Source organism: Ochotona princeps, chromosome 22 (assembly GCF_030435755.1).
Source record: "Ochotona princeps isolate mOchPri1 chromosome 22, mOchPri1.hap1, whole genome shotgun sequence".
Classification (NCBI taxonomy): Eukaryota; Metazoa; Chordata; class Mammalia; order Lagomorpha; family Ochotonidae; genus Ochotona; species Ochotona princeps.
The window spans coordinates 5,296,867-5,310,530 of NC_080853.1; the positions used below are offsets into that span (position 1 = coordinate 5,296,867).

General features: G+C 53.1%; 1 protein-coding gene across 1 annotated transcript; it reads left to right on the plus strand.

The window, feature by feature from the left end:
• Positions 1–2,369: 2,369 nt before the first annotated feature.
• Positions 2,370–11,837, plus strand: ZNF217 (zinc finger protein 217). The gene is made up of 4 exons (XM_004585908.2): positions 2,370–4,061; positions 7,149–7,265; positions 8,837–10,390; positions 11,718–11,837. The coding sequence occupies exons 1-4, from the start codon at positions 2,672–2,674 to the stop codon at positions 11,825–11,827; spliced, it is 3,171 nt and encodes a 1,056-aa protein (XP_004585965.2). The 5' UTR covers positions 2,370–2,671; the 3' UTR covers positions 11,828–11,837.
• The last annotated feature ends 1,827 nt before the right edge of the window (positions 11,838–13,664 follow it).

The following is a 13,664-nucleotide window of genomic DNA, read 5'->3' on the forward strand; positions in this document are numbered from 1 at the left end:
TGGATGTGGAACAGCTGAGATACCAAATGGAGCCAGTATTGGGAAGGTGGTGCCACAGTCGAGGCAGTGGGCTGAGCCATGGCCCTGCTTCTTAACTTCCCTCAGCCAGGTAGGTGGAGAAATAGTAGCTGAGCTGGCCTAGGTGTTTGAAAGTTTCACAGCTACAAGTTGGAACGAAACCAGTTTTCTAAGATAGGGACTAAATTATGCTGTTAGCTGGGAGAAGACTCACCATGGTAGTGACACAAGCCACATCGTATTTCTAAGTCAGAGGGTGGGTGTGGATTAGTGTCATTCTGGAAAGCAAGTCTGCGGAAAAACGGGGTTCCTGAAGTTCTGGAGGTTGTACAGACAAGCCAGGCTTCTGAGAATGGTGCTGAAACCTGACATGGAAACTTTGGCCAAATAAGAACACCATAAAAACCCCTTCTCTGAAGTTACCACTGTCATTTAAAAAATAGGTTTATTTGCTTATTTGAGAGAGTTCTAAAGAGAGATCTTCCATCTGCTGGTACACTTCCAGAGTGTATCAGCAGTGGTCGGGGCTGGGCCAGGCAGAAGCTTTTCTCTAAAAGTGGCAAGTTGCCAAAGTGTCTGGACCAGATTCCACTGTTTTTCCCAGTCATGTTAGCAGGGAGCGAGATCGGAAGTGGAGCAGTGGGGATATTGGGACTAAGGTGGTGGGTGTGGCTTCCTCTGCTTTGCCATGTCACTGGCCCCATCATTTTTTCAAAGCGTATTGTAACACCTCAAAAACAGGGCTTCAATCAAGTGGCAGACCTTATTCATATTGAGATTAATCCATATGATTTTGTGTAAAACTGGTTGAATTGTTTCCATTTTTCACGTAGCTATTGGCCAGTGAAAACAATGTTGTCAGTTTGAGTGTATGCTGTTATTCAGTGTAAAATACTGCCTGGGGTATTGGCACTCGTAAACACTTGTTGAATGAGTAAAATGGCTGTAGGAACCCAACCAGTGAGTCGGATGTTCAGATACCATTTAGTGCGTGGTGAGCAGAGCTGCCTGACACTGTTCAGAGCGGATGGGTCTGTCCTTAGAACCATAGCCTTGGGAAGCTGGCAGTGGAAGGGCCTGTAGTTAAAGCAACTAGATAGAGTAGACTCAGTGGGGAATGCAGATGTCTGGAATGTTCTTTCTGTTAGCTCACACAGGTTGGTTACTTGCCTATATGTTTATCTTCCATTGTGATTGCAACAAAGAAAAGACTAAAATGAAGATAAAACACTGCAGCCTTCTTTGCCCTAATCTTTGATCTGCAGTGATCTGCAGCATACGAACAGCTCACTTAAAGATTATTCAAAATGGAAGATAACACAGGAGTAGCAGAGTTGTTTGGAACTCTCCAGAAGGGGAAGAGTCGTGTCCCCAGGCCTTGCTCCTGGAGGAAGTGCACACAGGAGCAAGTATGGTTTCTGCGTGGGCTGTGGCGGGAGTGCAGTGCGGGCTTAGCTGACTTAGATTTTAGAGTTGTTGAGATGTTGAAAAGAACAATTTCCTGCCTGAGCCACGAAGGTTCAGGGTTTTGGCGAAAATAAGCTTCTGCCCCTCGGTGTGCAGAGCGGACTCCAGCAGGCCCCACTCAGGCTGACCCTCACCCCTGCGGAAGGGGGTGATGTTTGCTGATGAGACACTAGGCCATGCTGAGGACTTCTTCAGCGTGCACCTTCTCCAGGTGGCTGTGTGTGTGCATGTGCTTGCTTCCCTATTCCTTGTGTGGGCTGGAGCTGAGAGGACGGAGATGGGGGGTTGTGAACCCCAGGATGGTGGGGGTTCTCTGGGTCGTCCTGCCACGAGCCAGGACTTCCGAGGAGTCCTGATTCCTGAAGGGGCAGTGTTGTTCACCTCTGTGGGTGTCATTTTCAGGTTTGCTTTGGGGTGTTGAGGTGACAGTTTCTGGCTCTCGCTTCCTGAAGTGGCTGCTGTCATCTTGTGTGAGCCTTTGGGCTGTCTGGCTTTGCGGAGGGTCTGTGTAAGATACATGTGTGTTTTGGGGGCCATTTCAGATTTGCTTGGCTGAATCCAATAGTTGTGTCGAAGAATTTCCAGATTTTAGATTTTGATTTGGTAGCACACCATGACTTCAAGTTTCTTAACTGGGTGAGAGTGTTGGTTTAGTAAGTGTTGCTGACTCAGATGAAATGCTAGTGGTTTAACATTTTTAACAAATGTGTGTAACAAGACACACGGTGTGTTGGAAGGGAAGCAGCTGAGCGGAGTGCCTCTAACGTGGCAGGCGGCCCTGCGTCCCCTCCAACGGCCTTCTCTGGATGCAGCTGACGGCTTCTGTTTTCTCCCCAAGTGTTGCAGATCCCATCTCTGCGTTGCTGCAGTTGACTTGTTACTCAGTGAAATCGCCTCCATGGAGACGACGAGAACTAGTGCTTTGTGCTGATTCCTACTTGAACCCAACTCCTGGGAGTGTGCATGCTTGTCTGCGGAGTCTCCCTCAGCGAGCTTCCACAGCGCCCAAAGAGAAGTGCCAGCAGCACGCACTTGCCTTTGAGCTTTTGTCCTGATCACTTGCTCCGGTTGTAAAGCGGGGCTGCTGGAGGTGGGAGCCAGTCTTACAAGTGGCCTTATTCCAGTCCCACAAGTCCCTGAGTGGCGGATTGAGGTTCTCCGGACAGTCCCCAGTGCGGCAGGAAACATGCCCACACAGTCCCTCCTCGTGTACATGGACGGGCCGGAAGTCATCGGCAGCTCACTGGGCACCCAGGTCGAGATGGATGATGCCATGCTGATACGAGGGGCGGCCACTGTTCCCTTCAGAGCCACGCAGGAGCGCAGCATCATCCAGGTGGAGGGCTGCATGCCGCTGGACTGCATGTTCTGCAGTCAGTCCTTCAGCCACTCAGAGGACCTCAATAAGCACGTGCTCCTGCAGCATCGGCCCACCCTCTGTGAGCCGGCTGTCCTGCGGGTGGAAGCCAAGTATCTTAGCCCTCTGGACAAGAGCCAGTTATGTGCCGAGCCCCCAAAGGACAAGAATTGCAAAGAAAACGAGGACTTGAGCTGTGAAGTGTGTGGGCAGACGTTCCGAGTGGCGTTTGATGTCGAGATGCACATGAAGAAACACAAGGACTCTTTCACTTACGGGTGCGGCATGTGCGGCCGGAGGTTCAAGGAGCCGTGGTTCCTCAAGAATCACATGCGGACCCACAACGGCAAGTCGGGGGCCAGGAACAAGCCGCAGCCGGGCCTGGAGAGCCCGGTGACCATCAACGAGGTGGTCCAGGCACACGTGGCGGGGACCATCTCGTCTCCTTACAAAATATGCATGGTTTGTGGCTTTGTATTTCCCAATAAAGAGAGCCTGATGGAGCACAGCAAAGCGCACACCAAAGAAGCTGCTCCCGGTGCCAGCAGTGCACAGAGCGACGCCCAGCCGGAGGGCACACCAGCTCCCCGGGAAGAAGAGTTCCTGCGGCTTTTAAACTTGAGACCAAAATCGTACGCTGAGTGCGCCAAGAAGCCGGTGAAATGCATACCTCAGCTCGACCCGTTCACCACCTACCAGGCTTGGCAGCTGGCTACGAAAGGCAAAGTCGCCGTTGCCCAAGAGGAAGTGAAGGAATCTGGCCAAGAAGGAAGTACTGACAATGATGATTCTTGCTCGGAGAAAGAAGAACTGGGAGAAATTTGGAGTGGCAGCAAGTCCGAAGGCTCTGGGAAGTCCAGAGCGAAAGCTGGCTGTGCAGGGCTCGCACAGGAGAAGGACAAGCCCAGGCACTCGAGCGGTGACGCGCCTCTGGGGGATGCAGACCCCAAACTGTCCACCAACAAAGAGAAGCCCACGCACTGCGCCGAGTGCGGCAAGGCCTTCCGCACCTACCACCAGCTGGTCTTGCACTCACGCGTGCACAAGAAGGATAGGAGAGCGGAGGCCGCGTCTCCAACCACGTCCCTGGACGGAAGGCAGCCCGGCACGTGCTCGCCAGAGCTCGCCACCAGCCTGGACGAAGGCGGAGCTGCAGACCGGGGCGAAGGTGCCTCCGAGGATGGCTCCGAGGATGGACTTGCCGACGGGCTGCACCTGGGTGAGCTGCTCCCTGGGGCCCTGGTGGGGAGGGCTGCAGAGCAGGTGTGTGGCCTCACTGGTCTTCTAAGAATGGCTCGTGACCGAAGGCTGATGAGGGTTTGTCCCTGTTGGGAGAAGTTTGATTTTTACATTTTGCTCACAAGGGCCCCAGGTGACTGTAATTTGCACAGGAGCCTATAGCATTTTCACAGCTGGGTGGTTGTGCCCTCTCTTCTGACAGTTTGGTTGTCATGCTGGCCATCCGAGGGCGAAGCTGGGCGGGGGCACAGCACCTCTTGGGCGTCCGGGGCAGAGCCACGGCAGGGAGCACGGTGCCCCCGAAGTCACCTGGCACCAGGTGACCCAGACGCAGCCTTGAGCTCTCGGGGGTCCTTCTGTTTCTGTTGAGGCCACTTCCCATGTGTTCATTTCAGGTGGGTTTGGGAGACCACTGGAGATGCTGGGAATGAGCGGGAAAGCTACTGTTAGGGGAGCCGTGAGGGGCAGGCTTGTGGCGGTCCTTTCCTGTCTGACAGGAACGCTGGTGGTGCGTCTGTAAACCCAGGAAGGTGTGGTTGGGACATGGCGTCGCTGACCAGGGCGGGCTGTCTGCTCTGGCACGGCCTGAGCCTCGCTGAGCAGCTGCGGGGGCTGAGTGCGGAGCTGCTCCGAACCACATACTCTGTATGCCAAAAGGAGTCTGCTGCTGAACCTTAAACTCCGGTCAGCAGGTGCCTGAGGAGAGCCTGAGTTGTTGGCCTGGGAGAAGTGCTGTCACTCACTGGCCCTGACCAGGTGAGGGCTCCTGGGGACTGCGTTGGCTCTGACTGTGGCTGACTTGTGCTTAGCCAGTGCCTACATGTGCTCACAGAAAGGCAGTTGTTTCTCTAGCAGATATTCAGTGTTTTGTTTCCTGGGATACAGGAAGCCTAGCTCATAGCATACTACAAACCTTCAGTTTTTCAGGAGTTTAGAAAACTTGGTGACATCATATAGGAGGCTTTAAGCGCTGAGCCTAAGCAGATGATGGCATCCGCTCAGGGGCCTGGGAGGCATGCAGTGGCCGGTCCGTAGGTGGGGCAGGAGGTCTGGCTGTGGCTTGCAGGCCCCAAGCTGCGGCCGCCGGGTCTGGGACCGAGTCCATCTTCAACCCATCTTTGACCCGATTTTCTTGTTTGCAAAATGGGTTCCTTGACTGGTCTTTAGATTGTCAGGGATCATTCCAGCAGGCCGTGGGCAAAAACCTTCTTGCTGCTCGTTAGAGTGGCAGGACGCAGACTGGCACACAGCTCCATGGTCTTGTAATGTGAAAGCATCTCATCACTTTAGGGGTGATACGCATCGTAGGGTCTAGACATGTAGTTGAAAGTCAAAAGTTGCAGCAAGGTGCAGACCCAAAGCATGCTGGTCAGGGATCGTCTCCACTTGGGATTGGTTTCCAGAGTTTGTCACAGGGTATTCTAGTCTAGGTGTATCTTACAGGACGACTGTCCTGGCTTTCTTTAGTTTTTAAGGAAGATGGAAAATGAATTTCCAAGATTCAGTGGTGCATCTTAGTAAAGACGTTTTCCTGAAGGGGCATTTGTGTATGACAAGAGGACAACATTTGGGTTCTGCCCTCACTTTGCCTGAAGACTCACCGAGCTCTGCCAATTATAGGCTGCTTTAATATATGTATGTGTGTGCGTGTGTATATATGTATATGTGTATATATGTATATGTGTGTGTATAAATAAATAAATAAACAAATAAATAAATTGAAAGGCAGATTCATAGAGGGTGAGAGACAGAAAAACCTTCCATCCACAGCTGACTCCCTAAATGGCCACAATGGCTGGGGCTGAGCTGCTCTGAAGACAGAGCCAGGAGCTTCTTCTGGATCTCCCACATGGGTATAGTGTCCTTTCCAGGCCATAAGCTGAGAGCTGGGTGGGAAATGGAGCAGCCGGGACATGAACTGGCACCCATATGGAATGCTGGCACCTATTGGAGGATTAGCTTGTTGAGCCACCATGCTGGTTTCTTGTTTAAAATGGATGAGCTGTGAGCAGTGTGGCATGTGAGATGTGGGAGAATCAGGGAAGAAATCAATGCATTGGAAATAAGTTTTTCAAGACAAAATAACCTGTTCCATGATGCTGGGTTTTTTAAAAATTAATTTATTTGAAGGTTAGTCTTTCATCTGCTGACTCATTGCCCAAACGGCCATAATGGCCCGGGTTGAGTCAGGTCGAAGCCAGGGGCCAGGAGTATCATGTGGTTCTCCTGGGGTGGCAGGGACATAGGTGCTGTGTGCCCAGACGTTAGCAGGAGCAGCTGAAACGTGAAGAAGTTACCTCATCTGGGATGCTGGCATTGCTGCTTGCCCCAGTAACGCTGAATCCTAGGGTTGGTGTGTTCCTGTTGTAATGCCAGTTTTAAGGCCTGCAGGAAGGACGCCTTTGTGGATGGAGCCTTCCAAAGCTTCATGGGAAATGAGCATATCTTCCAATCCCATTTCTCTACAAAGTTCTGGCTGTGTTCCTCAGTGGCGTGTGGCTGCGGTGCCCGGGCTCTCGTGGCACGCTGTGGCGGTCATCTTGTTTCAGCAGCTGATGTCTGGTTACAGATCGTGACTTGTCAGACTTTGTGCTTCCCAAAACCTGGCTAAATTTTGACAAACTTTCCTAGGTGCTTGCCCAGTTGGTGCTTCTCTTGACGATCAGGCTGTGCTTGCCGCCCTCTGGTGGTGTCTTGTTTAATCTCGGTTAAAAAGTCAGTTTCCCGATATGGAGACTGGGGGGATTGGCAGCTTTTTGGCGTCTGTGGAAGCCGCTTAGTGCCCGTTTTCCGGGTGTCCTGTCTGTGGCCGAGGGATGCTGTGAACAGGAAGAGGCCTTGCAGGTGCACCTTACCAGCGGCCTTTTCTTGGGACGAAGGTTGACAAAGGGCCCATGACCGTGCACATCCAGCCGTGGCTGGCAGCTGCCGGGCTGTGGCTTGAGATGGGGACAGAATGTTCTCCCACTTTCCAGAAAGGTTCCCAGGAGGGAGGTGTAAGTCGGCATGCCTTCGTTCGTGTACCTTGGCTGTCTCCTTACGTAAATATTTTTCTTTCTGCTTTAAGATAAAAATGATGACGGAGGAAAAATAAAGCATCTCACGTCCTCGAGAGAGTGTAGTTATTGTGGAAAGTTTTTCCGTTCAAATTATTACCTCAATATTCATCTCAGAACGCATACAGGTAAAGATCTTTTATTTCCCCCTGCATGTATTGATTAAGAGGATCCTGGTGTCGCAGACGTGGTTAGAGGAGCTCTGCAGGGCTGGACAGAGTGGCAACTGTCACCCCCAAGCCTTGTTCAGCCCCTCTCCAAGCTGGCAGCCGGCTTAGGCTACCCCGACTCACCTCCAGTAAACCACTCGGTTTTAGCTAATCATTTTCCGAAAATTTATCTATGTAAGAGAGAGACCGCTTCCGTTTTCTGGTTCGCGTCCCAGATGCCTGCCGTGGCTGGGCCGAGGTCTAGAGCCAGGACCTCAGTGCAGGTCTGCTGTGTGGAGGGAGGGCCCCAAGAGTTTGAGCCACCACCTGCTGCTTCCCAGGGCCTGCTGGCAGGGAGCCGCATCAGGACCTCATAGGCCAGGCTCGCTGGGATGTGGGCCGGCTAAGCAAGTGTCTTCCCAGAGCTGTTACTACATTTTATGGCCACATGTTGTTACTACTTTGATAAGTAAATTCTTAGGTAATTTATACTTAAATTCTTTTTAAAAAATATTTACTTATTTTTATTAGAAAGTCAGATACACAGAGAGGAGGAGAGACAGAAGAGAGATCTTCCATCTGATGATTCACCCCCCAAGTGGCCACAACACCCAGAGCTGAGGCAATCTGAAGCCAGGAACCAGGAGCCTCTTCTTGGACTAGGCTTTGAATTCCATCAAATTTCCAAGTGTTCAGTTGTGTTAACTGACCAGTTTATTTGGCCTTTAAATTTTTTTATTTTTAATTATTTCACCCGATTTAAAGGCTGGGAGTGAGAGGGAGCTTCCCAACACTGGTTCACTTCCCAGGTGCCTCAGTAGCCAGGGCTGTACCCTGGCAAATCCAGGAACCCAGCACTCGACCCAGGTCTCGCTTGGTGGTGGCAGGGACCATTGCCCATTAACTCCCTCCACAGGGCACATTAATAGAAATCAGGCTGAGGGGAGATGAGCTGGATGAAATCTTGCACTGGAAACTTATGGATGTTCCACTGGGTCGTTTCACTTACACCATGGTCATCCCTTGTTAATTTTCCATTAGTTCTCTTAGCTGTGTTTGTTTGAGGCAGAGTTAGAGAGGAACAGACAGACAGATCTTCAATCTGTTGGTTCACTCACAAAGTGCCACCAGCTGAGAATTCTGTTGGGGTCTCCCACGTTTGCTGGGCGCGCAGGCATGTGGGCTGTTCTGCCTGCCTTGGTGCACGCGCAGGGAGGTGGATTGCCAGTGGTTTGCCCAGACTTGATGTGGTCCTCACAGCGGGCGGTGGCTTAACCTACCTCCACGCAGTTCTGGCCCGTGGGTACTCAGTTTCACAGATCTGTTAAGGAGATTCAGTAAGTTAAAACTGTGACTGGTATTTTTTTTTCTGTTAAAGAGACATATTCTCGTTCAGATACACAGTATGTAGTTCCTCGACAGACTCAGGTCAGGAGAAGCCCGCAGGGAGCTCACTGGATGCAGTAAGGGAAGGTGCCCGTTGTCTGGTTCCGAAGGGCTGTGCTGATGCTTCTCAAACTTCGGTAATGTAGCAACGTTTCTTGTTTTAGGTGAAAAACCATACAAATGTGAATTTTGTGACTATGCTGCAGCGCAGAAGACGTCTCTGCGGTACCACTTGGAGAGACACCACAAGGACAGGCAGGCGGATGCTGCTGCCGAGGCCAAGGGGGACGGCAGGAGCCAGGAGCCCGAGGACGTGCTCGCCACCGCTGACTGTGCACAGACCAAAAATTTGAAAAGATTTTTTGATGGTGCCAAAGATGCCAAAGGCAGCCCACCTGCCAAGCAGCTCAAGGAGATGCCTTCTGTGTTCCCAAATGTTCTGGGCAGCTCTGTCCAGTCACCAGCGCACAAAGATACTCAGGACTTCAATAAGCATGAAGCTGATGACATTACCGAGAGTGCGAGCGGAGCTGCTACCCCTGCCTACTTGGACCTGCTCAAGAAGAGACCCGCGGGGGAAGTTGAGGCCAGTAGCCCTGCGTGCAAGGTGGCAGCAGCGGTGGCTCCGCCCGCAGAGAGCAGCGCCACCCGGCGTGCTCGCGGCAGCTGTGGAGACAAGCTGGGGGGTGCAGGAGCCGGCAGGTGCCAGCCCGGCCCGGAGTGCCTGCCCGGCCCGGAGTGCCAGGAGAAGCCTTTGAACTTGTCTCTGGGGCCTCTGCACACTTGCCCTGCAATTTCTTTGAGTAAAAACTTAATCCCAAGTATCACCTGCCCGTTTTGTACCTTCAGGACCTTTTACCCCGAGGTCCTGATGATGCACCAGAGGCTGGAGCACAGGTACAACCCCGACTCCCAGAAGACCTGCAGGAGTAAGGCGCTGCTCCGGAGTCGCCGGACCGGCTGCCCGCCGGCACTGCTGGGCAAAGATGTGCCTCCCTTGGCTGGCTTTCATAAACCTAAGCCCAAGCCAGCCTTCCAAGCGCAGCCCAAATCCCTGCCATTGGAGAAAGCCAAGCAGAGCCCCTTGGGGCCGGGCAAAGCCCTTCTGGCCTCAGGGACAGACTCCAGCACTTTAGCCCCGAGTAACCTGAAGTCACATAGGCCACTGCAGAGTGCTGGGGGCTCCGGGGCCACCCCCAGGCCGCAGCAGCCCGAGGTGTTTGTGAAAGCCAGTGCCTGTCCCACGCCCGAGAAGGCAAGACGAGCCGAGGTGAAGCTGAAGCCTGCGGCAGCCGCCGCACCTCAGCCCATGCCTGGCAGCGGCTCGGGCGAGAGTGCTGCCAGGGGCGAGAGCCCGTGGGCCCCTCAGGGAAGGGACTGTTTCGGTCACCGGAATGCAGGCGGCAGCACTGTGGAGTTAACCGAGCCGCTGCCCAAAAGACTGAAATCCAACGTGGTCTCGCTTGACATTGACCTGCCTGGGCCCAACTACAAGAGAGGCTACGAGGTGCCCAAGTACCACGTCGTCAGGGGCATTACGTCGCTGTTGCCACAGGAGTATGTGTGCTCATCATCGCTAACCCCCAAACCAAGGTTCCTGGGTGCTGCCGAGCTCGAGTCTTCCAGCGTGCTGACTGTGCAGAAGTCCCACGGCAGCGCGGGGCCCCTCTACCCGTGTGCACCTGTCAGCAGCCCAGGCTCCAGCGCGGCGTTAGAAGGTACTGCACTGGGCGCTGTGTGCTGATGGCACGTGACACCCGAGTCCTAAGCCCTGGGGGGTGCTTAGGGCACTAGTTGTGGTCCTCCGGAAGCTAACTCTGCAAGACGCGGTGTGCTGCTCCAGGGGCGTGGTGTGTTCTCTCTGTGGGATTCATCCTGGAGAAGGCCGAGCCTCTGCTGTCATCTGTTTCTTGTTGGAATTCCAGGGGCCCCACAGCGCTCTTCTCCTCACCTCGACGGGCCCGTGGGGTGCTTGCACCCCTATAAGCACAGGCCGTGACATCTGCGTCACTGTTGCTGCCCCCTCGCAGGGTGGGCAGAGTTTGACGGCTGCTTTGTGGGTGCCACACTGGGGCCTGCTCTGCAGTGTGGGGTGTGAGTGTTGGAACCACTGACCAAAGGTTCTGCTGAATGGTTTGGTGCTCCCTCGGGCTGTGCTGCGTGGTAGGCGGATTCCATCTGTGGGAGGGTGTGCGTGAGAGCCAGTCCTGTGGACTGCCGTGGGGTTCCTGCTGTGGAACGTCTGCCTTGCAGCATTGTGGTGTGGAGCAGTCACTGTGTGCTGGGTATGTTGGGAGGTGCATTCGAGGGTCCCGGGGGACCCAGGGAACCCCAGTGCCTGCCTTCGTCCTGCCCCTGTGGTGACCGCTTAGGAGAGCCCCTTGCCCAGTGGTCTGTGAGAAGCTCATGGAGAAAGCTAAGCTTTCACACACACACTCCAGTGACCCCAGCCCACCATGGTAGAGGACTGGGGGGTGCTAGGGTGGAGCTTCCTGTGCTCTGTGAGCACTGGGGTCTCCCTGTAACGGTCGTTTGTTCGGCTCGCACAGTTTTGGTTTATGGCACAGGGGTCGGTATGCTGCTTGGGACACCCATGTGCTGTGGCAGAGTACCAGGGTCAGGGCCTGCTCCCAATCCCAGCTTTCCTGCAAACACCTGTGAAGGTATCAGATGATGGCTCAAGTTGAGTGGGTCCCTGGCACTCACTGTTGGAAGCCTGGTTGGCGCTTCTGGTTCCTGGCTCTGGTCTGGCTCCACCCTGGCAGTAGTGGGCATCCGAACAGGGCACCGGCAGGTGGGAGACCTCGGTCACTCTCTGCCTTCCAAATTGAAAAAAAAGGTAAAGAAAGCTTAGGCTGTCAGTTTCTTAGCTTTTAAAGTCATTATTGATGAGACTTGGGAACTGAGGGACTCAGAATTCTGTCGTAATACGTGTGCTTGGGGCCTGTGACGTGTGCTGTGGCCACACCTGTGCTGGGAAGCGTCCACTCCAAGTGCGCGCGCACGGCCCGGCCATGGCTCATGTGATCTCTTCCTTCCGATTAGGGAAGAGGCCCGTGTCCTATCAGCAACTGTCCAGCAGCATGCTGCAGAAGAGGAACTATGAGAATTGTGTTGGGAATGCACATTACCGACCAAATGACAAGAAAACTTGAATTCCCTTTGGGGGGAGAAGGTGAGCATATGTTTCACTTACATATAATGTGTGGTGTTATTTCTTTGAAACCATCTGGCTTGTGCAGCGTAACAAAATGAAACTGATTGCAATCACAGATTTTTTTTAGGGTGTTAAGTTTATAAAAACCTGAGAATTCCAGCCACTCAAATGGACGCAGCCTGGCTTGGTGCTGGTTGTCAAAGGAAGTGTTCCCTGTGGGGGCCCGGCTCACCTGTCACAGCAGGAGACCCGCCCCGTGCACCTGTTATCAGCACCATGATGCTGTGCGGTGTCATCATCCGGCTTTCCCTGGGGTCAGGGACCTGGGCTGTTGAGTGCAACGCTGTTCAAAGCTGTTGCAGACCCCTTATCATTTGGGGGAGGCTGGTTGGGACCAGGGCAGGCAGAAGGCTCATTTTGCCCGTGGCTTTGTCAGGAGGCACTGTCAGAGTGGTCCCTGTGAAGAGGTTGATGTGTCTGTTTAGTTTGCTCAGTGAAGTCGCCTGCATGAGGGCTCACGGGGCTGTGTTTTGTCCTCAAGTTAAAGGATGAGGCTGGCTGGCAGGCAAGCTTATTGAGTTCTTTGCAAGAACTCTTTCCTATAAAACCATCACCAGCAGCCCGCTGAGCGCCTGCTGTCTGCCAGGCACAGGCATGTGGATGGATGGATGGACGGACGGACGGGAGGGTGGATGGACAGATGGATGGACGGATGGACAGACGGATGCGTGTGGTAGTGGCCAGGGTTTCTACCATGGGACACCTGTGGGACCTTAAAGGATGTTCCTGCTGGGCAGGACTGTCTGCCACTCCCCCTGGGGTCGCAGAAGCAGAGTGGGAGTGAGTGGGGACATGTGCAGCCACGCCCCCCCAGAGAGACAACCAGAGAGCAACTTAAAGTGGACAGTGACAGCGAGTGGCCCTGCCCCTCTGTCAGCTCTGGCCGGCTCCCTCTTCTCCTGGCCACCTCTTTCCAGTCCTGGGCACCTGCTCATGGTTGTTTCTGTCAGTTCTGGGAATGGCGTGGGGAGGGCCCCTCCCTTTGGTGCCTCCCGTGTATGCGGGTCCCAGGCCAAGCGCCTTTGTCTTCCCTGTGTGTCCCAGCACTGGCATGGTGTTGCCTGCAGTTTTCTTGAGCAGGAACTAGGGGTTTCATGAACAGAAGTTTGAATATCTCTGACCAGTTCCATTTCTTTTTTTTTTTGCAGTGTATCAGTGTTCAGGCTTTCTGGGCAGTAGCAACTGCCTTGGCCACTAACTTGTGACTCTGTTAGGGAGTGTGGCATTTGTGCTGAATTTAACCGCCAGTGCGGCTCTGCTTTGTACACTTGGAGCTCCAGTGTGTGATGCCTTAGTTAATTGTATTTATTAGACTTTGGTTTTTTCTGAAATTTTCTCAGCCAGTGCGTTCATTGCATCTTACTTTTTCAACCTTGCTTCCTTTAGGTCTTAGATGGACGTAACTGCGTGCTCCGTGAAATTGAATTTCAGTTCATCCTTTGGGAAAGCGAGTGGTGGAAGCTACTGACATAAGCTGTGACCGTACTGTTCATCCGACAGACGACGAACCATGCAAGGGACACTACAGTTTTGTAAAGTTGTTCTGTTAACGTTTGTACCAAAAGCAATAAAAACGAGTTGGAACAGTTGGCTAAACACAGACAGGGACTGCAGAGCTCTAGTTTGTCCCTGAATAATATTTTATTTTTTTTTTAAGAGTTGACCAAATAAGTGGAGTTTTTGCATACTTGAGCGCTGCTGAAAAGAAATCCTTTGGGTTGGGGAGGTGGGTGGGGAGAGTACGCGATGCTCGCACCTCAGGTAGACTGTAAATA

Bases quoted from the DNA above. Each gene is read 5' to 3' on its own strand.
- ZNF217 (XM_004585908.2), top strand. From the start codon at position 2,672: ATGCCCACACAGTCCCTCCTCGTGTACATGGACGGGCCGGAAGTCATC. The intron at 7,266-8,836 runs GTAAAGATCTTT...TTCTTGTTTTAG, and splicing joins TCATCTCAGAACGCATACAG to GTGAAAAACCATACAAATGT. The intron at 10,391-11,717 runs GTACTGCACTGG...CCTTCCGATTAG, and splicing joins CTCCAGCGCGGCGTTAGAAG to GGAAGAGGCCCGTGTCCTAT.